Source organism: Phyllostomus hastatus, unplaced genomic scaffold (genome assembly GCF_019186645.2).
Source record: "Phyllostomus hastatus isolate PE091 unplaced genomic scaffold, TTU_PhHast_1.1 phas_scaffold_216, whole genome shotgun sequence".
Lineage (NCBI taxonomy): Eukaryota > Metazoa > Chordata > Mammalia > Chiroptera > Phyllostomidae > Phyllostomus > Phyllostomus hastatus.
Window position 1 is genome coordinate 12907147 of NW_025334018.1, and position 24532 is coordinate 12931678.

General features: G+C 39.1%; 1 protein-coding gene across 2 annotated transcripts in view; it reads left to right on the top strand.

Annotated features, from left to right (window-relative positions):
* TRIM33 (tripartite motif containing 33) overlaps positions 1 to 24532 on the top strand; it is a 97539-nt gene that overhangs the window by 55925 nt on the left and 17082 nt on the right. For both annotated transcript variants that reach the window (XM_045816473.1, XM_045816474.1), the window contains exons 5-12: positions 3282 to 3398; positions 6562 to 6676; positions 9541 to 9687; positions 10123 to 10240; positions 11592 to 11866; positions 12466 to 12630; positions 15718 to 15915; positions 23506 to 23638. In XM_045816473.1, the coding sequence (XP_045672429.1) occupies positions 3282 to 3398; positions 6562 to 6676; positions 9541 to 9687; positions 10123 to 10240; positions 11592 to 11866; positions 12466 to 12630; positions 15718 to 15915; positions 23506 to 23638 (1268 nt within the window). The remainder of the gene's footprint in view (positions 1 to 3281; positions 3399 to 6561; positions 6677 to 9540; positions 9688 to 10122; positions 10241 to 11591; positions 11867 to 12465; positions 12631 to 15717; positions 15916 to 23505; positions 23639 to 24532) is intronic.

Consider the following 24532-nt stretch of genomic DNA (forward strand, 5'->3'; position numbering starts at 1 on the left):
ACCTTTTCTGCGAGTTTGTTCATCTTGAAAGCTCTTACTCATTTTTAACATCCAGCTCGGTTGTAAACTCCTGTGTAAGGGAAGGAGATGACGTACGCTTTCACCTACGTGTATTCCTAGTGTGTTTGCTGCGTGTTCACGTGAATGCAACAAAGATATTTTTGGAAAGAGGATTCTAAAACATTTATTTTGAGGGGAAAAGAGAAATGAATTTGTACAAGATTAAACTTCTCAATTGAATATTTGTGAAGTATGGTTCCGGTTGACCTTTCTACCAGTGCTTTTCTTTTTGTGCTGGCATAATCAAATTCTGCATCCAGAGATCTTTCTTCCTCACAATATAAAGCTCATTAAGTCAAAAGGGTTAATGTGGTAATATCATATTCCTACTTTATTTTTACAAAATTATATTTTGGACCCGGAGAAATTATGGTAAGCGAATGCTGCTCTTCAGTGAAGGAACAGTCCTTGGGTCACCTCCTTAACAGTAGAGCCTCTTTTTAAAAAAGCTCTTTAAATTAAGGTGCCCCCATGTTTTCATGCTGTTTAATTAATATCTAATGCAAATTATAATGGGGTAGACTTTACAGTATAGGCAGGAGTGTTTTTTGCTTTAAAATATTTGTCTTAAAAATGGTTAAAAAAGGTAAGTTTTTTTTAAAGATTATTTTATTTTTAGGGAGGGGGGGAGAGAGAGAGAGAGAGAGAGAGAGAGAGAGAGAAACATCAGTGTGCGGTTGCTGGGGGTTCTGGCCTGCAACCCAGGAATGTACCCTGGCTGGGTATCGAACCTGGGACACTTTGGTTCCCAGCCCGCGCTCAATCCACTGAGCTACTCCAGCCAGGCAAAAAAGGTAAATTTTCAATGTATGTTTTGCTACAATAAGAAATTCTTACTGCACAAAATAAAAACCTCATTGCCAGATGTTCTTTGTGACACCGATTCCCATATTGCTTTTTACTTCCGTCTCACACTACTTTTTATTTTTCCTTTATCTCTTGAACCCCACCACAAGCAAGTGTTTTTTAATGTTTACAACTCTATCACCTTTCCTCCTGTATTTACCTTCACTGAGACTCTCACTGAAGCCCCGAGTACCTAGATGCTCCTAGTCTTCCTCTTCATCTCAGTTCGTGCCTGTAGTGATTTCGTATCCATATAGACAATTCTAACTTAGGTAGTAGCTTGAGTTCCTTAGTTCCAGTGACACCCCGCCCTGCTTTCACTCTGCCTTAGCCAGGCATTCAGTTTTTAGGTTATACTGTGGATCTTACTTTAACTCGAGCCATATGAACTCCCAAACCACCAAGGTGCTGATCTCTCTGATATAGTTTGTTGTTCAAGCTTACTTGTTTAGCTGTACCAACTGGTTTTATACCTTGATTACTCAGCTGAGCTACCATCATAGATTTCTAGTTGCTCTTCCCTTCTCCCTTCTTCAGACCTGTCTTTTGTATTTTTTTGTCTGATGATTGTCCTAGAATGGGTGTGTGATTACTATATCTTGGTTAGAATTCTTCAAGGGTTTCCCATTACTGAAAGAATGAAAATCCAAAAATTAGATTCATTATACTCAGCCCTTCACAGTCTGGTTCTCGAGTTTATCAGTCATTGTTTCATATTCTGACCTTTGCATGGTTTTCTTTGGCTAAATTGAATTATTTATAGTTCCTGTGTGCCTTTGTTGTGACTTCCTTGTGAAGCTTTCCTTGGTGGTGAGGCAGAGTAAGGTAGCGCTCCTGTTGCAAATCGGATGGGAAGTATCCAGCCATGTAATACGAAAAATAGAGATACAGCGCAACCATGCCTCAGCTCCCTTCCAAGTGGGCACCTTGGAGCCTCACCCAGTTCTCCCAGTCACCTTCAGCTGCCTGTCATATTTTCCTGAATCTCATCGATGATCTGAAATTTCTTTCTTTGCAAAGGTGATTTTAACTTTGGGAAAAGCCAGAAGTTGTAGGGCGGGACACCTGAGCCTGTAGGGCTGAGTCACCTGGGTGATTTGATGTTTCGCCAAAAAACTGTAGGAGATGTGATGCAAGAGCAGGTGTGTTGTTGTGATGAAGCTGCCAGTCACCAGTTGCCCATAGCTGTGGCCTTTTGTATCATCCCGATAGTGTTCGGGGAAGAATGTTCAAGCTTAACGCAAAATTCGATGCAGATTTGTTGTTCTACTTGCTCAGTCATTTTGAATGTTATGGCCACACAGTGCACATGCTCACTCAACAGTGTCTACCGCCCCTTGCTGACGAGTACAGTGAAGTGATCATTGTCCACGCATGCACATTCCAGTCCACTCTCCTTGGCTGCCAGGTTACATCGATGTCATGCAAACCGTTCTCGTTGTATTAACGTCTGGACTTTTTCTGGGCAGACCTCGTATACCTCCATCATAGCTCTTATCAGTGTGCTAGCTGTCGTTCTGTATTTGTGCTGATTTATTATGAGCATATGAACAATAATAGATATTTTTAATCCATGTGTTCCTAGCGTATAGAAGAAGCCCCAGAATATTTGTTGACTTAATGAACAATTTACACAAAGGACATGAAACTAGCAAAGAAAATTATTCTACCTTTTTAGTAACCAATGAACTGTAGTCTTTAATATCAAGTCTTAATTTTCACTATTATAATATTAGAAAATCTTAACATACATCACTTATGTTGATAGTTCCAATAAAACTGATGTCAGTGATTTTTTTCATAGAAAAACTCTTTTTGGAAAAGTTGGACAACATAAAGCATCTAGAACTGAAGAAATATTTTAAGTGGTGATTATAAAGACGAAATAAAGACTAAAAGTCAGGTGCAAAATTGCATGTACATTATGATTACAGTTGAATCTAAAGATGCATAATAAAAGACTGAGAAATTATATATTACAGTGATAGCAATTTTACAATGTTGGAAATATGGGTGGTTTTCTTTTGAAAGTATTTTCTATGATGTGGTTGTCTTATGGTATAAAATGTATACAACATGCCAGTATTAGGATTTTTTTAAAAAAATGTAATCCTGAATCAAAATTCTAATATAAAGAGCCAACACTTAAACAGTTTTTAAGTATTTTTTTTAATCTTACAATGGCTTTTCAGTATTGGGTCCGATGGGGAGGGACTGGTAGTTAAAAGTTGATATGACACAAGGTGTGCATGGCTGGCTTAGAACATTGATCATTTAAGTAAGGTGTCAGGGTTTACCCACGCAGCAATGCTTCATTTCCAAAGTCTTCATCATAAATTTCCTGTTTTAAATATCATTTTTGTTTTGGTTTTAAGGTACCAGTTTTTAGAAGAAGCTTTTCAAAACCAGAAAGGTGCAATTGAGAATCTACTGGCCAAACTTCTTGAGAAGAAGAATTATGTTCATTTTGCAGCTACTCAGGTGCAGAATAGGTAAGTATGTTGCCATGAAACTATAATTTCACTTTCATGATTAAACATGGTCCAATTTAAATGTTTTTCTTTTCATGTTAAGCATGTTAAAATATTTTGGGGGAGGGATAAATGGTATAAGTTTGAGTTTATATTTGTCAATTAAGTAAAATTTAATAGATCAACATTTTGAATAGTCTTTTAGGCTGGATACATCTTTGACTGTTTTTATAAGTAAGACTCTAATCTTGGTAAGCCTTAGTTAAATGTGGAAAATGCAATTGATACATAGAATTGAATTACAAAATTTTAACTACAGACTATTGAAGACACAGAATAGAGGAGGATAGTGTGAAGAGTGGTGGACAAATTTATTTTCTCATATGTAAAACAATCACTAAAGACTGCTTTTTAGTAGTGTTATTATAAGGTGAATATATAACACAGTTTCTGGCACATAGTAAACTCTTAAATTTTGATTTTGATCTGATAAAGTTTTATTGGTTTTATCAGTAACACAATGAGTATTAAAAAATTCTATTTTGGTTCATTTCTAAATTAATTAATTTTATTGGTAAAGTAGGTGGGAGTAAGTTCCAGAAGTGAACAGATTGACAAAATGAGGACCTTTAATGTAGGAAGACAAGTACTTGGAGCTGGCATAATTGAAGCTTATGTGTTCCTAGAGGTGTGGATAGGTGTTGGGAACTGCCCTGCCTGGTATCAGAAGCTGTAACCCCCCGCCAAGGCTAAGGCTGAGGGAATGACCTTGGACTGTAAGCCAGCAGGGAGACAAAGCTTATCTCCCTGGCTTAGAAGCGCTGCTTCTGCTCCTTTTACTTCATCCATATCTGGCCCCCAATGCTTGGTCGGTTAGCTAATGACGGGTAAGATTCCCCAAAGGGGGAATGACCTAAGACAGGCACAATCACGTGGGAGGCCCCCAGGGACGGACTTTGGGGGCTACAGCAAAAGGGGGTGATGGACCCCTGCCCCTCGGTTTTGACAAAACCTGAGTCCTCATTGTCTGTGAGAAAATCTCCTACTCTCTTGGCTGCCTTACTTCCCTTGCTCCACCTAAGCCTGAAACAATGCCAGAGGGTGGTGCAGCCCTGTGCTGGAAAGGGCGGATTCCCAGGGTGATCTGGCCTAAGAAAGAATATGTAAAATCCTGTGAAACCTGCTTTGTTTAGAATGCTCTCAATTAAATGATAAGGGTCCAAGGAAGAAGTAAGTTTGTTCCTCAGAGTTTTACAGCTCTTTAGCTATCTGACCCTGACTCAAAATAGGCCCTCAGACTTCCTTGTTATCTATTGTTTGATCCTTACTTCCTAGCAATGATTAATGAGCTTTACCTGAATCCCAGACTCTCTCCACTAGAGAGAGTGTCCGTTTCATCCCTATTTCTCCACAGGACTCGGTTGTCCATGTGTATGTTTTTCTCGTGTTTTGACAAGCCATCTGCAGCGTTCCACGGTCACTGCCGACAGATAGGGTTAATAATGTTTGTTCTTTGGACTCACAGATAATAGATACTTTCAGAATATTACAGTTAACTTATGATTATTTAAAACCAAATTTCACATAGTACTAAAAATATTAAATAGATGAACAAATGGTACATTATGAGTTAGAAAATAGTATATATTGAACAGTAAGGTGGTAGAATTTTCATTCTAAGAAGTTGCAGGTGTATGTGAATAACACACTAATTGTGGACGGTTAGTTTCTTGTGTATGTCAGGGTGTTGTGGATGTGTGACGTGTTGTGGGTGATACTGGAGACAGTACCTGTCTCCTCATAAATTACATATGGATGTCTTTTTCAAAAAGGATGGTGAGTTGGTGCATATGGCAGTCTCATATTTTTGCCTATATGTATTTTATATGTATTCCTGAATCTGTGTGGAGAAGTGGAACAAGAAGTTTATGTTTTATAAGATTGCAAAGGATTGGAAAGATTGATGGTTTCATCTTCAGAAAGCCTTGAGGGTGTTAAAATCTCTAATGATACTGTCCTTTTTAGACACATTTGATGACCTGTCTTTATTTTTTAATGTACATTCATTTTTTTCTTCGACATGGTTGAACACATAGTAGGCATTCCTAAGTCCAGTGACAGTCTGACTGTGGCTGTTCTCTGCTTTGAGCATGTTTGATGGTTTTAGTTTCAGCAAAATCATTTTGAGTCCCCTATGTCTTATAAGTAATCAGAATACTCATTTTTTAAAAAATGTTTTCCATTGACTTTAGGGACAGAATTGAATAAAATTTTCAAATAAGTTTCCAAACAAGGGCCAATATATAGACAAAGGAGGGAAAACTATATTATTATGATTGAGTGTGTTAAAAGTTACTCAGATTTGATTTTGGTAAATTAAGGTCAACTTAAGGGGGTTGAAAGTGTGGTTTATATATATAGTTTGTACAGAAGCAGAGTGTATAAAAGTTGTGAAGGCTTCCTTATTGTTAACATTTTATTTCTTTATATTGGTGGGATTTCCCCCTTTCGAATTTGTAAATAACAGGGTATCAGCTATTTCATATTTGCAACAAAAGCTTTTTTAACCACAGTGGAAGCTTATATCTATTTGTAGAACATTTAATAGCTATTTTAAAAGAATGGATTGAAAATGTTTTATGCCTTTAACTGTATACAATAAGAAACCATTTTGAGAAGATCTATGAAAGGGGTATGTTAGGATCCATGTGTGAAATGGTTAAGTTATAAATGAAAATTAATGCCTCTAAGCTTAATTCCTACTATTTGAAAAGATAATTATTGGTTGCAACATTGGGTATTTTTTGCACATTGTTACTGAAAAGAATTAAGATTAATTAGAACCAGTGTGCCAGAATTGATACTAACCAGCAATTGTTGATGTCAAATGTCTGTATAATATGTTTGTCATAGGAACTAAAGGAGATTACCATCTAGATTAATAAACTGGCCTTTATGAATTTAATTTAAAATGACTGAATATTTAATCCATTCTTTGTCTATATATATATTTATAACTTGTTTTGACCAAATTGAGTGGTTAGGTCTGCTGAAACATAAGTTACACATTTTGACAAAGGTTTAATTTTAATTGCTTGGTTAAGTGCCCAGTTGGATGAATTTCTGTAATAGTTGATGATTTAGAGATAAGTTGATAACCCAATGATGCATTTCTCTTATTCAGGATAAAAGAAGTAAACGAAACTAACAAGCGAGTAGAACAGGAAATAAAAGTGGCCATTTTCACCCTTATCAATGAAATTAATAAGAAAGGAAAATCTCTCTTACAGCAGCTAGAGGTATGGTTCAAAGCCAAACTCAAACAAATACTGCTTCTGTAACTCTTTAGCTGTTTTTAATGTTTATTATTGAAAGCTCTTTTAGATTGGTTGTGGGGGACAGGGAAGTAAACTACAAAATTTTTTTTCATGTGCTGTTGGAAAATGGACCTTTTTTTGAGTTAGTTACTTTGCCCCACAATTTAATAGCACTGATTTTAGCTGTATAAATAAGGAAAGAGTGTTGTCCTCTTAGGAATGAAAGAATTTTTACCAAAATGTGATGTAAATGCAGACAAGGCTGACCCATCACATTGGCGCCCCCCCCTCCCAATTTAACTTTTACTTGCATATGAACGTATACTGGGAGCCTGCTTGAATTATTTGCATGTTTCACTTTATTTTAAAAATATTCCATAGTTTTGTAAAAATTGCTCATTTTGAAATTTGTAAATTTTAAACTTACTGATAGTTTTGTTATATTAGGTCTTTGTTTTGCATATTTGAGATTAATATGTAGGTGTAAATTTCTAGATGTGAGTCCAATTTGTGAAACCCAAATTAAGTTTTAATCAAAGACGCATCTCTGCTGACTACACTTGATTGGTTCTCAAAACTTCATGCTCTTAAGTAGGCTTAGATGATAGGCAGTTATATTTTCTGCACCACTGAATAACAGCAGTTTAAAGTACGTGAGTAACTTCATTACTATTAACCTCAGATTTTCCATAGCAGATTTTTTTCTGTTCCATTTTTTTTTTTGTAGAACGCTGGAGAAATATTAGACACATAATTACATACAAATTAAAGAAATTATGTTAGCGGTAGTGTTATTTCTGATTTCATTTTTTCATTGAGATACAAAAGTACTCTAACACATACTGTTTTCTTAAAAAATAATTTCTTATTTTTAGAGAGAGGGGAAAGGAAGGAGAAAGAGAGGGAGAGAAACATCAGTGTGTGGTTGCCTCTTGTGTGTCCCCACACTGAGGACCTGGCCCCCATCCCAAGCATGTGCCCTGACTGGGAATTGAACCGGCGACCCTTTGGTTCACAAGCTGGTGCTCAATCCACTGAGCCACACCAGCCCAGGGCTGTAACATATTGTTAAAGTTGGTGGTTTCTTTTCTGTTTTATATCCAACCGGTGGCACTTAATCCTGATAGATTTTTGTTTTCAGAAAGACCCTTCTGATAGAGAGAACACTGAGTATGCAACTGTTTTTGATGTCTTTTAACTTACTGTAAATACAGTTTAACTATAGGTCTAAAATAATGGTTTTAAACCATTTCAAGAACTATGGAATTAAGAGATGCCTCGTAATGCTAAAATACACATAAATACCATACATTATTACCATATTATACATTATTACCGTAATAGTAAGTTTGCCACACACTCCGTTGCTGATAATTTAAATAACAGATGTTTTCTAGTATAATGTGTTCCAAAACTTTGTAAAATAGAGTTTTTCCTAGGTTTTATAAGAGGAATGATTTCCAGCGAAGTTGTCAAACTTGTGTCAGCTGGATACTTTTACTCATTGATTTACATTATAAAATGAGAAACTTGTTTCCTCAGGAAAAAAAGTCGTCCAATAAACCAACTGGACTGAAAAGGGGTTGAGAAGGAAGTAGAAGGGCTGTTGGGTGTGCCGGACCCGGGTCAAAGCTCAGCGGGTGTCACCTTTCCTTTCCGAGGGTTGTCCTTCCCAGAAGGCAGTTTATTTTTCCTCTGTAGCGTTTCTTCCGATTACTCTTTCCTTCAACCCTCACTCACTCACTCGTTCTTCATGAACTTGAGTCAGATCAAAAGTTTCCCTAACCTCTACTCTTAGAGCTCTAAAATTCATCTTTCTCATTTTGTCTGAGTATTTAAAAGAAGAGATTTTAACATCCGCCTCATGCCATGCCAGGAGGGGGCACTGGTAACAGGAAGTTTTCTTTGGCCTGAGAAGTGTAATAAGTTAAGATTATATAATGTTATTTCTAAAGGTCAGCTTATTATGCCATAGACTCCATGTAGTGGGTTAGCCCAGCAGTTTTCAACCTCTTTCATCTCATGGCACACGTAAACTAATTACTAAAATTCTCTGGCACACCAAAAAATATATTTTTTTGCTGATCTGACAAAAAGTAAGCATAATTTTGAATCATTCATAACATGGCTATTGTTGTGTTGGCTGTTGTCATTTAAAAATTAAAAAAAATTTCTCCTCACTCAAGGACATGCTTATTGACTGGAGAGAGGGAAAGGAAAGGAGACAGAGAAGGAGAGAAACATGGATGAGAGAGAGAAACATTCGTTGGTTGCCTCTTGTATGTGCCCCGAGTGGGAACTGAACCTGCAACCTAGACATGTGCCCTGACTGGGAATCAAACCTGCAGCCTTTTGGTTTATGGGACAACACTCCATTCAGCTGAGCCACACTGGCTGGGGCATGTTGTCATTTTTTAATTTGACAATCGAAGGGAAAAGATGCCAATGCCTTGACTATAAATAGTCAGATATTGCATGCTTTAAAAATTTTTGCAGCACACCTGTTGGAAATTGCTGGATTAGCCTAACAGAAAGACACTATCTTTAACACAGACATTTCATCTTTTGAAGGAAAAAAAATATATAAGTAACATTAATTTCTGTATATGGAATGTCCTTTTTAGCCTAGAGAACTAAGTTTAGGTCCCAGTTTTGTGAGTGATTTTTCCCTTGATTATTGGCTCATTGAATAATGAGGAGCTCATTAACTTATCCATTTTTAGCTTCTGTTTGTACTGTTCCCATTTTAAAAAAGAAATAGACACACTGCGTTCATTTTCAATAGAAATCATGACTTGATTTTTTTTCGTATAGAAGTCTTTGGTGAATCTCTTGTCCTGTTTCAGAATGTTACAAAAGAAAGACAGATGAAGTTACTGCAGCAGCAGAATGACATCACAGGCCTGTCCCGGCAGGTGAAGCACGTTATGAACTTTACAAACTGGGCGATTGCAAGTGGCAGCAGCACAGCCTTGCTGTACAGCAAGCGACTGGTGAGACACATGGGGTCTTTATTTTTAAGTTGGCTTTATTATACATTTAGTGAACTGTACCTGTTTAAAGGGTAGATTTTGAATTTTGGCAGATGTATTCACTACCACATCAAGACATAGAAAATCTCTATCACCCACAAAAGTTTCCTCGTTCCCCTCTACCCCTGGCCCTAGGCAATTATTAGCTGATTTCTGTCTTTTCTAGAATTTCTAGTAAGTGGATTCGCACAGTATTCTATTTTGAAGATACCATTATCAGAACAGCAGAAATTCAAGCATGTGCATTTGATTGCGAATGTAGATAGTCTTTCAACACTGATACTGTCTCTTTTGAGACTGGCACTGTGGGGCTACATGAGCTTTTATGTCTTTATCTTGTATGTTTTTTCAAGTGATACTTAATTTTAAGACTAATGTGAATTTTTTCCCTTTAAGATTACTTTTCAATTGCGCCATATTTTGAAAGCTCGTTGTGATCCTGTCCCTGCTGCTAATGGAGCAATACGTTTCCATTGTGATCCCACCTTCTGGGCAAAGAATGTAGTCAATTTAGGTGAGAAACAATTAGTTTTATGAATATAACTTGAAACACTGAATTAGGAGGAGGAAGCATCTAAAGTAAACTTTAGATACGGAAAGTTTTTTAATTTCACTCTAACATATAAACTTGGAAAATATGTTTTTCATTGGAAACTCACTTGGACTATATTCATTACATTTTTAAGAATGTTGAGAGTCTCCTGTATAGTTTTAAAAAATGTGTATCATTCTAAACATTTCCCCACATCTTTTAAATTGACATTGGCTGTCTCACATTGAAAACTCAGCAAACGGGTCTCCACTCTCTGGAAGCACTTGTGAGATGCTTAGTAGTTTGTATATAATTGTACCAAATCCTCCTCTAGAGGAGGACGCCCAGGATGCTGATGTGTCTGAAAGGCGTGTCCTGAGGAACGTTGGAAGGGTCAGAGTAGCTTGTTTCACGTGGAAGAGAAATGGACTTTGCTTTTGTCACTCTGCAGTGTGGGACTAAGGACCACCAATGAAGGTTATGGAACAACAGACCAGTTGCTTGGCTTGTGCTAAGGCAAAACCCTAAAACTTAGAGTTGTGTACAGGTTGTGTAAACTCACTTATAAAGGAGCCAGATCCTTACCATTGGAAGCTGTAAAAGCAGAAGTGATGGCCTTCTGTAAAAAAGTAATCTTTGTGTTTGTTCCAATTTGGCTGTAGCCTTAGATCAGGCATTAGCAAACTGTTTTTGAGTGGCATGATAGCTAAGTTTGCTTTTTACATTTTAAAGGGTTGTAAAAACAAATAAATAAAAAAGAATATATGACAGTTTTCACGAAGCCTAAACTATCTGGCTCATTATAGGAAAGGTTTGCCACTCTACCTTGTATCAGACCTTCCTGAAATGTCCTCCTTTTAGAAAGTAATGGGCTCTGTGAGAAGTAAGGAAAATTGTCATTTCTAAGGACATATTTCCATGGAAGACAGTTGTGTAGCATTGTAGTATTCTGCCCTGCATATTTTGGCAATTCAGAGGTACATGAAATCAGCAATTGTAATCTTGAGTGTTCTTGTATCTTGTCAGAGGAGAATTGATTTAAATGGACTAGATGGGCCTCCTCTGATAACATCTCTTTTAGCTCTTCAGTTTTCTGTACGTGTATGTAAATAATACATTCTGAATAATCAAAAGTCAATTATTTGGCTCTGGACTATACTAGGTTTCCAACCTCTATCATCTTTTAAACCTAGCTCCCATCCCTACTGTACTGTTGGAAACTTTGAGTTCTGAGAGTTTTCAGAGGAAGGGGGAAAAGATAATGATTAATCCACAAAGTGTAGATGACTTATTTGATTAGATGCAAATCATTCTCATTTTTTAAATCTTTCAGGTAATCTAGTAATAGAGAGTAAACCAGCTCCTGGGTATACTCCTAATGTTGTAGTCGGGCAAGTCCCTCCAGGGACAAACCACATTAGTAAAACCCCTGGACAGATTAACTTAGCACAGCTTCGGCTCCAGCACATGCAACAGCAAGTGTATGCACAGAAGCATCAGCAGTTGCAACAAATGAGGATGCAGCAACCACCTGCACCTGTAGCAACGACGACGACAACAACACAGCAGCATCCACGACAAGCAGCCCCTCAGATGTTACAACAGCAGGTGAGTATTACATCACAGCATTACTGCTCTAACTGGTGAAGACCTCAGGACTACACGCTGTCCCCTGTAGATGAGTAACACATTTCAAAGTGACATGTAGGGAGAGAGCTCCAAGGTCAGAGTTAAATATTTGTTCTGGGTATGGCAGGGTAATTGTGAGGAAGGACAGTAGGTAACCACGGGAAACAAAATTAACTCACTAGTACACAAATTGTTGTTCTTCCATACCAGACCTTTGTTTTGTACGTGTGGTTTTGGGCCAAAGAGCCAGATTATTTTTGCGCAATTTCTAATACACGCTTTGGGCTTTTGTTAAAACCATTCCCATTCTTGTATCTCTCCTTCCTTCCCCTCCCCTATCCAAATCAGACCTTAATCCAGAGTTGGGTAAGTTAATGCTTTAAACACATAGAAACCTTGAAAGAAGGGGCTTTCGGGCTACAGATGAGGAGAATGACTTACTCACTTTAATTTATGTATCCCGACTGAATTATTTTTAATTTATGTATCCTGACTGAATTATTTTTACCATAACATTTTATGATTGAAGTATAAATTTATTAAAAACATTATATAAATGCCATTTCTGCCCTTTGTAGCCTCCTAGGCTGATCAGTGTGCAAGCAATGCAGAGGAACAACATGAACTGTGGATCTTTCCAAGCCCATCAGATGAGACTGGCTCAGAACGCTGCCCGAATATCAGGGATACCCCGGCACAGCGGCCCTCAGTATTCCATGATGCAGCCACACCTCCAAAGACAAGTATGCCTAGAGTTCCATTTGTAAGAATCATACAATTTTAAAACTAAAAGACACCATTTTTCTTAATCACTTGGTGGGAGGGTCATTGATACCTTTGAGAATTTGATGAATGCTGTGTATCTTCTTGTCCCAGAAAAATGCACGTAGATAATAACATTTTGTATTTAATTTTAAGAGTTCATTTGATGCCATTAAATCTTTTATATACTCTGGGTTTAGAACCCTTAATCTAGTCCACCCAGTTCATTTTACAGAATTAAGTAACAAAGGAGCTCGTTATTTGTCCACAACCACAAGATACAATGGTAAAATCAAGATTAGAACCTTAGTTTCCTGAAATTGTTTTTTGCTCTTTTAAATGTGACATTTTGAACCTAATACATAAAAAGGACTTTGAAAACAAACGTGTGCTATTATTAATTTTTGTTTTTACTTCTCTCTACATACTATTGTTCTTTTCAGGATATAGATATGCCTACCCTTGAAAATAAATGTATTTAGAGACACATTTTCTGGTCTTTGCCTGAATAGTATTGTAGATTATCTTTATATAAGAGACAGGATTTTTAAGATTTTATTTATTTTTAGAGAGTGGGGAAAGGGGAGAGAGAGAGAGAAGGAGAGAAACATCAATTGGTTGCCTCTCATAAGTGCCCCAACCAGGGACCAAACCCGCAACCCAGGCATGTGCTGTGACCAGGAGTCAAACTGACGACCCTTCTGCTTTGTAGGACAGTGGCTAAGTATCTGAGCCACACTGGTCAGGGCAGAGACGTGGTTTTGAAATGAAGCTACTTTTACATGGGATTTCTAGTTATAAAATAATGCAGGTCACTTTTTATCAGAGTGATGCTTCTTTAAAGACCACCAGAGTGACTCGGAGGCCTTGTCAGAAACTCCTTCAAAGCCATGCCCGCTCCGAATCAGAATTTCTAGGCGTGGATGCTTGGAAATGTGTGAGCTCTCGCTAGCTCTCTTGCATCCGTCTGTATACTAAAACGGACAAATACCGTCTTCTTAGAGCAGTGGGCCCTCAACTTTTTGGTCCAGGTAACTTCTGGAAAGGCTTTGAAAAACATGTGCTCCCTCACACTTGAAGATGGACATTTAAAAGTTTCATTGTAAGTTTAAGTGTAAATAGTTGCAAGGACACGGTTTGTTTCTGGCATATTGTAAATACATAAAGTAAAACACAATTTTAAAAAATTATTTATTTTTTATCCTCACCTGAGGATATTTTTTCATTGCTTTTACAAAGAGAGCAAGGGGGAAAGAGGGAAACATGGAATGGCTGCCGTCTGTAAACTCCCCAACCAGGTATTGAACTCAAGAGCTAGGTATACTCCCTGACGAGGAATCGAAATCATAACCTTTCGGTTCTGGGATGACGCTCCAACCAACTGAGCCACACTGGCCAGGGCTAAAACCTTTATTTTATTCTAGTGAGTGAATCCACCGGAGTCCCAAATATCATGGCAAACTTTTTCTCTTTTTTTCTAATTCTTCTCCTGAGGACATGCTCATTGATTTTAGAGGGAGGGGAAGGGAGGAAGAGACGGGGAAAAACATCCATGTGAGAGAGAAACATCAATAATTTGCCTTCTGAGCGTGCCCTGACTGGGGACTGAACCTGTAACCTAGGCATGTGCCCTGATGGAGCATTGAACCTGCAGCCTTCTGGTTTACAAGACGACACTCCAACAACCGAGCCACGTCGGCCAGGGTGCACAGCCTTTTGAAAGTCAAGATTTTACCTTCCCTTCTTTCCTGGAAGTTGACTATCTCTTCTATTAATTCCTCTGTAGCATTTCATCTTAATATGTATATTTGTTTGATAAAGTTATAAATCAGTCTTTTGGAATTTTTCTGTGGAAAAAAATGTCTTTTAATTTAAAAATTCTTAAATTTCTAGTGATGGTAAGGCTATTATTAAACTTTGGCTATCTTTAGACCAGATTTTTATTACAGTTATTCCTATACAATTGTTTAAACAACATACATGTTTACATGCTTGAAGAATGTTAGGAAACAAAAACTAAAATTCTTGTAGATCTACATTGCTTTGTGAGTGAAGTGGAACCTTTCCCCTCTTCCTTTCCAATTGTATACGTTTGTATACCTGTTACTCGCTGTTCGAGTAAGTCAATTCAACATCAATTTTTATTACTAGCTTGTGTGGGAGTATCTGGGAATTAAATGCGTATTTCTCAGTTCTTTGGACATTTCCTAGGTTATCAAAGCTTCATCTCACAATGAGCTGTAAAAACTTTTTCTAAAATCTATCAGGTCTTTATTTTAATTTTTGTTGCTCATCAAATATCAGAACCCACTTAAAGATTGCTGCATGAGTTTTGGAGCAAGGCACTTGATCAGCAGCTTGACAGCCTCGTTGTACCTTTGCTTCTCTCTCTCTCCCTTCCCCTCCCCTCAAACCCTGGGGTGTTGTGGTAGATGAGATTAGGAATGGGTCAGAGGTTTGCTATTTAAAAAGATTTTATTTGTTTTTAGACAAAGGGGAAAGGAGGGAGAAAGAGAGAGACATCACTGTGTGGTTGCCTCTCATGTGTTCCCTATAGGGGACCTGGCCCACAACCCAGGCATATGCCCTGACTAGGAATCGAACCAGTGACCCTTTGGTTTGCAGGCCGGCACTCAGTCCACTGAGCCACACCAGCCAGGGCTAATTAATTACTTTTATTTTTAAAAAGACAAAGACTCAAAGAGGAACATAGACAGAATAGTGGTTTTCCTGGTGTGCTGTATGAAAACTTAACTTGGGGGTTTCCTGTTACGTACATCTTCGTTCTGCGTAAGACCATGTTATTACCAGACTGGCAGGTTGGAAATTATTGCCAAGTCTGTTTTTTCCTAAATACTGCACAAAAATGAACAGAAAAATGAAAAGACTTAACTTAGAATTACAGTTTTTTTACCTGTGTAAGTTTGAGAGGGCTTGCTTCTTTGTTTCTCAACCATAGGTATCAGATACTTGTATATTCTTCCTAAGTTAAAACTGGTTGTCAAGGTATATTCCTATTAGGATTATCTTAGTTGATTAAGTGATGATACCACTTTCTTTCCTGACAGCACTCAAACCCAGGGCATGCCGGACCCTTTCCTGTTGTGTCGGCACACAACACAATCAATCCGACCAGCCCTACCACAGCTACCATGGCAAGTGCGAATCGCGGCCCCACCAGCCCGTCTGTTACAGCAATAGAGCTGATCCCCTCAGTTACCAATCCAGAAAACCTTCCGTCGCTACCAGATATTCCACCCATACAGGTTGGTATTTAAGTTGAATGAAAGATTTCAAATCTCCTGTTCATTAGGGAATTTGAGTATATTTTTCTGGTCATTTTAAAATTTAGGCAAAACTTGTTTTTTGACATTTCCAAAGGGTTGGTTGTATTTGAATTTTTAAAAGGTACATGTACTAAAACTAGCACTCCTCAATATTTTTAAGTTATAAGATGTAAACTGCTTATCTTTCTCTCACCTGCCAACAGGTAAATCTTCAGTTAGGTGAAGCCCTCCTTGTGTGGTTTGGATCCAGAGAGGAGACCCAGGACCAACATGTGGTCGAGTCTTTGTCATTTCTGCTAGGTTCATTGTGCAGACAGGCTGGACCGAGAAGGGAGAGGCTGGAGGGCTAGTGTCAGGGGTGCGGGGGGTGTGCTGCAGCAGGAGGGCGGGCGCGGGGAAGGGAGGGCCTGCTGGGTCTCTGAGGCATGCTGCCCCTTTCCCTGGCAGCTTTTTCCTGAACAGAGGTCTTCAGTGCTTTCTGGATTTTGCTAATTCATTTGATTCAAAAGCATTTTGTATTTTTAAATGTAAATATAACTTTCAAAGATCATACCGAGCTGTATCTTCATGAGATGCTGTGGGAGCAGGGTGCAGTGAGACTGCTGAGTCACTGGGGCCCTTATTATCCATGGCCGATGTTGAACACTTTAGTATTTTTGATGGGTTTCTAAGACTTAGTTTAAGGGATGTTTCTTTAATTCCAACGTTGTTTCAAAACCACTCATTCATTGTAAATTCTCTTAATCTGATTGCTTTCCTGATGTTAAGGGGGATCTTTATTGGCAGAGCAAATTGTATTTGTGTTGGTACTGAGAGTTCTGGACTAAATATATGGAAAATTTTGGAGTATATAAATAAAATTGCTAAGTTATAAGTTTACAATTTACAAAGAACTTTGAGTATCAGAGTTTCAGTGTATCAGTTTAATACTTGAAATCATTTCATATATGTAATATCTCTACTTTATGGATGACAGTAAGAAGTTAGTGACTTTCTCAGAGTTACCCAGTAAATGGAAACGTTGTAATAGAAAGTGAAACTCCTGATTACCAGTCCAGTTCATCCCCTCCTGTCCATAGAGATAGCAGGGAGGTAGTTTGGGATTGGAGGCCTGGAACGGTATTAGTATTGAGAGGCTTGGGCACTCAGAGAAGGGTATGTAACAGTGTCCAAGGAGTCAGTCATTCACGTTTTACTAAGTACTTACTGTATGCTCCAGTCCTGGGGCATTAACAATAAAAAGATAAACAAAACTTGGTTTTAGTTCTTAAGAAACTTGCTAATGTCAAACTTAACATAATTTGCTAGGGTCACTCTGGCCTTTGGTCCAGTTCTTTCTCACACAGACCGGGTGCTGGAAGTGCAGGTGCTCCGCGTCCTTGAAAAGTTGGACATCCCGGGGGAAGTAGGCTCACGTGGCACCTTCCTTGTCATCTCACCCAGGAGAGCTGTGCAGTCAAGACAAAAAACTCGGAGTGTGTGCCCTCCCGTGTTCAGTTTTTAAAGTGGGTCGGAGACTAGAGGCCATGACTTCACCGAGGAGCTTTTTCTTCCTTGCACACATCTGACCTTATTTTTATTTATAGATTTGTGGAAGTATCATAGGCTTTTAAAAATTGAGATATAATTCACATGCCATAAAATCCAACTTTTAAAAATGTACAATTTGTTAGTTTTTAGTATATGTCACCATCACTACTGTGTCCAGAACATTTCATCACCCCTGAAAGAAACTCTGGACCTGTTAGCAGCCACTTTCCATTTATTTCCCTCTCCACCCCGGAAGCCACTCATTCCCACCGCAGAAAGCACTCATTCCTGCCTGTTCCTGCCCAGGGCTGCACCTTTGTCTGGCATTGTTTCAAGCTAAGTCAGGCAGGGAAAGTAAGGCAACCAAGAGAGTATGCATTTCCCTGTTCTGGACATTTTGTATGACTGAGGTTATATGTGGAGGGGCTCCACTTGCAGAGTGCCGCCTCCATCCACCACGGATGAGAATAAGTCTACCAAGACATAATATGCTTGGGGAGGACAGGAATACAAGTAAAGCTCATCAGTCATTGTCAGGCAGTAATGATCAAACAATAGATAACATTCAAAGAACTATGAGGGCTTATTCTGAGTTAGGATCAGTTAGCTAAAGATCCATAAACTTTGGGAAACAAGCTCCTTTTATGCCCGGACCCTTATTAGAAAATTGAGGGCATTCTTAGCAAAGCAGGTTTCACAGGATTTTATGCATTCTTTCTTAGGCCTGATCACCCCTGGGAAACGCCTGTTCCTGCTCAGGGCTGCACCGCCCTCCGGCATTGTTTCAGGCTTAAGGCAGGCAGGGGAAGTAAGGCAGCCTAGAGATTAGGAGACTTCTTGCAGACAGAATGAGGACTCAGGCTATGTCAAAGCTGAGGGGCAAGGGTCCATCGCCCCCTTTTTTTGTAGCCCCCCAAGACATTCTCTGATGGCCCCATCACAACCATGTGTGTCTTAGGTCACCCTCCCTTGAGGACTCTCACCCATCATTGGCTAACCAGTCATCTGCCCCGGGGCCCAACCAGGGTGAAGTGAAGGAGGCAGAGGCAGCAGCCCAGCTGGGAAGACAAGCTTCGTCTCAGTGGCTTATAGTCCCAAGGTCTGTTCCTCAGCCTTAGCCATGTGGCATTACAGCTTCTGAAACCAGGCAGGGCGGTTCCCAACAACCATACAGTACGGGGCCTTTTGTGACTAGCACCTTTCACTGAGCATAATGTTTTCCAGGTCCATTCATACCATAGCATGTGTCAGTATTGAATTCCTTTTTATGGCAGACTATTCTGTTGTGTGGATGAATCACATTTGCTCATCCATCAGTTGATGGACGTTTGGGTCTCCACATTTTGGCTGTTAGGAGTAATGCTGCTCTGAACATGTGAACGAACACAGGCTATCAGCGCTTGGTGCTGAATTTCTGGGAATGGAAGTTCAGGGTCCTATTGTGAGTATGTTTGTGTTTTTGAGGAACTGCCAAACTTGTCCACAGGGGCTGCACCATCTTGTATTCCCAGCAGCAGTGTGTGAGGGTTTCTGTTTCTCCACATTCTCACTACCACTTGTTACTGTCACTGATTTTTGAAAGGAATTAGAGGTGTTACCACAAAATGACAAAGTAAGAAATAGTTCACCATATGAACCAAAAATAGCAAAGGAAGCAAACCTGTTATCTCTAGAAGAATCCCTTTTCTCCTGTCCTGTAGTTGCCATGGTGCAGTAAGAGGACACCTGGGGGGAGCTGTCCCAGCGGAGATGAGGCAGCGTTAATTATGTAACACAGACGGGCAATAAACACAGAGATAATTTTGGATGTTTGCTGACATATCTTAATACTGATCATTATGGCCACCCAGTATAAAGTAGAATTTGATTTAAGTGGAATTCTCTCAACCTGAATTATTTTTATTTCACTCTACTACATAGTGATAATGCGTGTTTGTAATTTGACTTTAAGGGAATATGTAATGAACTTGAATACTTTTTGAATTTACAGATGAACATTAGATTCTGTTCCTAATAGGATCAACAGATGTATTCTAATGATTTCTTTCATATTTTTGTAGAGATTTTTTTGTATTTGGCATATTAGTAACTATTTGGATATTATATTGGATATTATAAAATTTTGGGAAAACTTTCTGATAATCACATGCAAAGTTAAATATTATAGAGTACTCATTTTTATACTATGTCCAACGTTGGCTAAATTAGTTTTTTCTTCCATCTTTGTCAGAGTGATAGATCAAAATAATTGACTTTGTTTACCTTTGTTTTATGTGCATGGTTGGTTGTCTTAGGCTCACTGATACTTGTATTTCTTTCACGGGTTGTCTTTTTCCTTTTAATTCATAGAAATTATTATATCATACACGTTCTATACAGTTATTCAGGGAGCTCAGAGACCATGGCTTAGTGAGTAAGGGAATTGTTCTTCTAGTGAGGCCTCTAACTTGACGGTGACTTTATCCGTGTCTAATGAAACCTGGAGGCAAACGCTTTGGCCAGCGTTTCCCTGTTGGGGACAGTAGTTTCCGGGAAGCCCTCATCCTTTGGGTTCGCCTCTTCTGTTCACTCTTCCAGACTTCAGGTCGTCTCTCTGGCAGAGACACAGACTGCAGGCAGGATAGTGTAAGAGAGTGGGAACAGAGGTACGTAACGTGAGACCTCCGTGTATGTTTTGGATCGTTCCCTCTTTCATGCTTAGGTGAGACGGGCCCAGCTTCTGTCTATGGCTTATGTTAGTGCAGTAGCTGCCCCTCTTCACACATCCTCCAGCAGACTGTGGTTGCAGCACGGAGCTCTCCAGTAATAAGAGTTTACAAGTAAAGCCATGGCCAACAGCTGTGTCCAGTGGGCAGGCACAGCTCTCAGTCCGCCTTATTGTCCCTCCTGTTAGCCTGTAGCCTGCTCCCACCTTCAGCCCGTCATGTCACTGACATGCAGCTCTCTGGGGTATTTAATGAAAGAGACGTCTTTAATGAGAGAGGCCTGTTTACTTTTTTAAAAATTGAGATGTAATTGACATGAAACATATTAATTTCAGGTGTATAACATTAGTGATTGGGTATTTGTATACATTTCGAAATGACTACCACAATAAGTATGGTGACAGTTACCATCTGTTACCATACATAGTTACAAAAGTTATGTTCTTGTGATGAGGACTTGTAAGATTTACTCTCTTAGCTTTCAAGTATGGTATTATTTGAGTATTGCCATCTGTAGTCACTGTGCTGTATGTATTACCTCCCTGTGATTTATTGACTTTATAATCAGAAGTTTGTATCTTTTGACTCCTTGCACCCATTTCACCCACCCACCTCCTCTTCCTCCTCTTTTCTGTGTCTGTGAGTTTGTTTTGTTTTGTTCTCAGACTCCACATACAGGTGGGATTGTGTAGTCTTTGTCTCTTTCTGACTTCTTTTATTTAGCATAATACCCTCTAGGTTCCTCCATGCTGTTACAAAAGGGCAAAATTTCATTTTTTTATTGTTGAGTAATAATTCCATTTTGTATGTATACACACTTTCTTTATCCATCCTTCTGTTGATGGACATAGAGGCTGCTTCCATATCTTGCCTGTTATTAGTAACGCTGCAAGGAACATGGGGGTGTGTATCTTTTCAAGTTGGTGTTTTTGGTTTCTTCAGATAAATACCCAGAAGTGAAATTGCTGGATTGTATGGTAGCTCTATTTTTAATTTTTTGAGGAGTCTCCACAGTATTTTCCATAGTGGCTGCACCAATTCATAATCCCACCCTCAGTGTACAAGGGCAGGTTCCCTTCTCCTGCTAGCACTTGTTACTATGAGTTACTGATGATAGCCATTTTGATGTGTATGAGATGACGGGTAGTTAATTAGGGTTTTAATATGCATTTCTCTGGTGATTAGTGATGAACAGTTTTTTTGTGTCTGTTGGTTATCTATATATCCATTTTAGAGAAACGGCTAATCAGGTCCTCTGCCCATGTTTCAGTTGGATTGTTTGGGTTTTTTGGTGTTAAGTTGTATAAGTTCCTTATGTATTTTGGATATTAACCTCTTATTGGATGTATCATTTGCAAATATCTTCTCCCATTCAGTAGGTTGTCCTTTTGTTTCATTCTTGGTTTCCTTTGCTGTGCAAAACCTATTTAGTTTGATATAGTCCCATTGGTTTATTTTTTGTTGCTCCAGCCCAAGGAGACATCCAGAAAGATACTGTTACAAGTGGTGTCAAAGAGTTGACTGCTTATGTTCTCTTGCAGGAATTTTATGGTGTTGGGTCTTACATTTAAGTCTGCAAGCTACTTTGAGTTTATTCTTATGTGGTGTAAGAAAGTGTGGCCCAATTTTATATTTTTCTGCATGTGTCTGTTTGATTTTCCCAATACTGCTTATTGAAGAGACTGTCTTTACCCCATTGTATATCCTTGCCTCCTTTGTTATAGATTAATTGACCATATAGGCAAGAATTTATTTCTGGGTTCTCTGTTCCATGGATCTGTATCTGTTATGCCAGTACTATACTGTTTTGATTATTGTAGCTTTGTAGCATAGCTTGATATCAGGGAGTATGATACCTCCCACTTTGTTCTTAGAATTGGGCTCTTCAGAGTCTTTTGGGGTTTTATATAAATTTTAGGATTATTTTCTCTAATCCTAATTGTTTTTGTATCCTGCAACTTCACCGAATTGATTTATTCTAACAGTTTTGGGTGGAGTCTTTAGGATTTTCTATCTGTAATATGTCATCTGCACATAAGGACAGTTTTACTTCTTCCTTTCCAAATTAGATGCTTTTGTTTCTCTTTCTTAATTACTCTGGCTAGGACTTCCAACAATATGTTGAATAAAAGTGGCAAGAGTGGGCATCCTTGTTTTTTTTCTGGATCTAAAAGAGCTTTCAGCTTTTCACTGTTAAGTATGTTGTTAGCTGTTGAGCTGTAATTTATGGCCTTTATTATGTTGCAGTATGTTCCCTCTATACCCACTTTGTTGATGATTTTTATTGTAAATGGATACTGAATTATTTTTAGGAGAATCTTGTCTGTGGTATGTTTTGAGATGCTTTATTCTGTTCATTTTTCTGTCAGCCCAACTCTACCTTGGTGTATATATATTTATCGCTTCTTCTAAGGTTACTGCTTTGATGCCATCTTTTTCTGTTTTATAGTCATGAAAATCACTGTGTATTTTGGGAGGGGAGGAAAGCAAGTAGTAAATGCATGTGTTGAGTTTTCAAGAAGCGCTCCTGCCTCCAGTGGGAGAGAAAGTGCGAAGGGGCACGTGTAGATCCAGTCAGATCAGGAAGCAAGAAGACGGGCAGTTACTTAAGGGCGATTTGGCCGTCTCCATATGGAATAGTATAAACTTTTACTTGGGATGGTTTTTATAATTAAATAGTATCGATTTACTATTTCTTACACAAATTTTCTCATTTCATCATCACAGTTCTCAGTGTGGGTGAACGTTTTAAAGATGGGAAGCTGATGTTCAGTTGGAACTCAGGTCCCAGTCTCCGTGCCAGGCCCTCTGGCTGTAGCTCACAGCCTGTCGACGCCTGCTTTTTGTGAAGTAGGGGCCCTGTGTCTCGGGCTGAGGGCTTTCTCCTGCGTAGAAACACAACTCAGAGCTTTGGAGTTGGGCATTGACGTTGAATTCCTGTTTGGGTGAATGATTCTGGGAGATCTTTGGGTGTTGAAATAAAGGGAAGAAGATGGGACAGTGGAAAAACAGGGCCTTGCATCAGCTTTGAGAAAAGGCAAACATGTCAGGGTGTGTCGGCGCTGTTTTCATAGTAGAACGTAAAGGGTTTAGTGGATTATTGGGTTTTGTCCTGTTCTGCTGGGTATTTATTTGTTGAATAATATTATTATAGATTTATTCAGATAAACTTTATACTGTGTGATTCCCTTAGGGTGCCTAAGGAAGCAACAGGCTGATTTAGATGTAGGATAATCTGTTTATTAGGAAACAGCTTAAGTGATTATCCTAATAAAATTAATAACTTCTACTCTGTTTAATCAAAGCAAATTTATCTTTTTTTTTTTTTCTTTAGTTGGAAGATGCTGGTTCAAGTAGTTTAGATAATCTACTAAGTAGATACATCTCAGGCAGTCACCTACCCCCACAGCCTACAAGCACCATGAATCCCTCTCCAGGCCCCTCTGCCCTGTCTCCAGGATCGTCAGGTAAAACCAGCTGAGGTGCCACCCCTGTCTGTTACAAGCGTGTGTGCGTGCGTGCCTGTGGAGGGAGAGGGAGAGGTTTGAAGGAATAAGCTCATGCGGTTGTTAGGGCGGGCAGGCCCAGACGGTGCAGAGCAGGCCGCCGGGCCGGAGGCCCAGAGAAGCGTAGGCGATGCCGTCTGGAGTCGAGCGGCAGAGCTCTGTCTTCCTCTGGCGACCTTGGGCTTTTCCTGCTAAGGTCTCCAACTAATTCGATGAGGCCCATGCACGTTATAGATGTTGATGTTTTTCACTCAGAATCTGCTGATTGAGGTGTTAATCACATCTAAAAAATACCCTCATGACAACGTTTAGACTGGTGTTTGGCCAAACAAGGGGGTGCTCTCTTCTAGCCAAGGGGCCCCCAGAATTAACAATTCATAACACATCATATTTTTCCCATGATTGCTCCTTCTGACTATTTTTTCTTCAGGTAGTCTTGGCAGTCTTTCGCTGACTGGAGTGAGATGAATTGATATCTGTAGTGTGTGCGGTCCAGCACTCCGGGGCCCGGCCCCCCCGCCCCCCAGCCCTGCTGGCGGATGCCGCGTTTGTGGGCACGCTGACCTCCATGTCTTATGTTTTCCGATCTAGATCTTCAGTCGAAGAGTTCTTGGGTTTCAACCCAAGTCTAAAACACTTTGTAAAATAATGAAAAGTGGAAAATTTGTTTAAAAAAAGTGAAGGGAAGGCAAGTGAATTTTCAGATTGTAATTTTAAAACAAAATTTCATTGGAAACTGTTAAAATGTGAGTAACCAGGTCCATGAAATACAGCTTTTCCAAAATCCCAGTTGTTCTATTGACCTTCTTACCAGCAGTGAATGATTGCAGCAACTCCCCACAAATCGACAGCGCA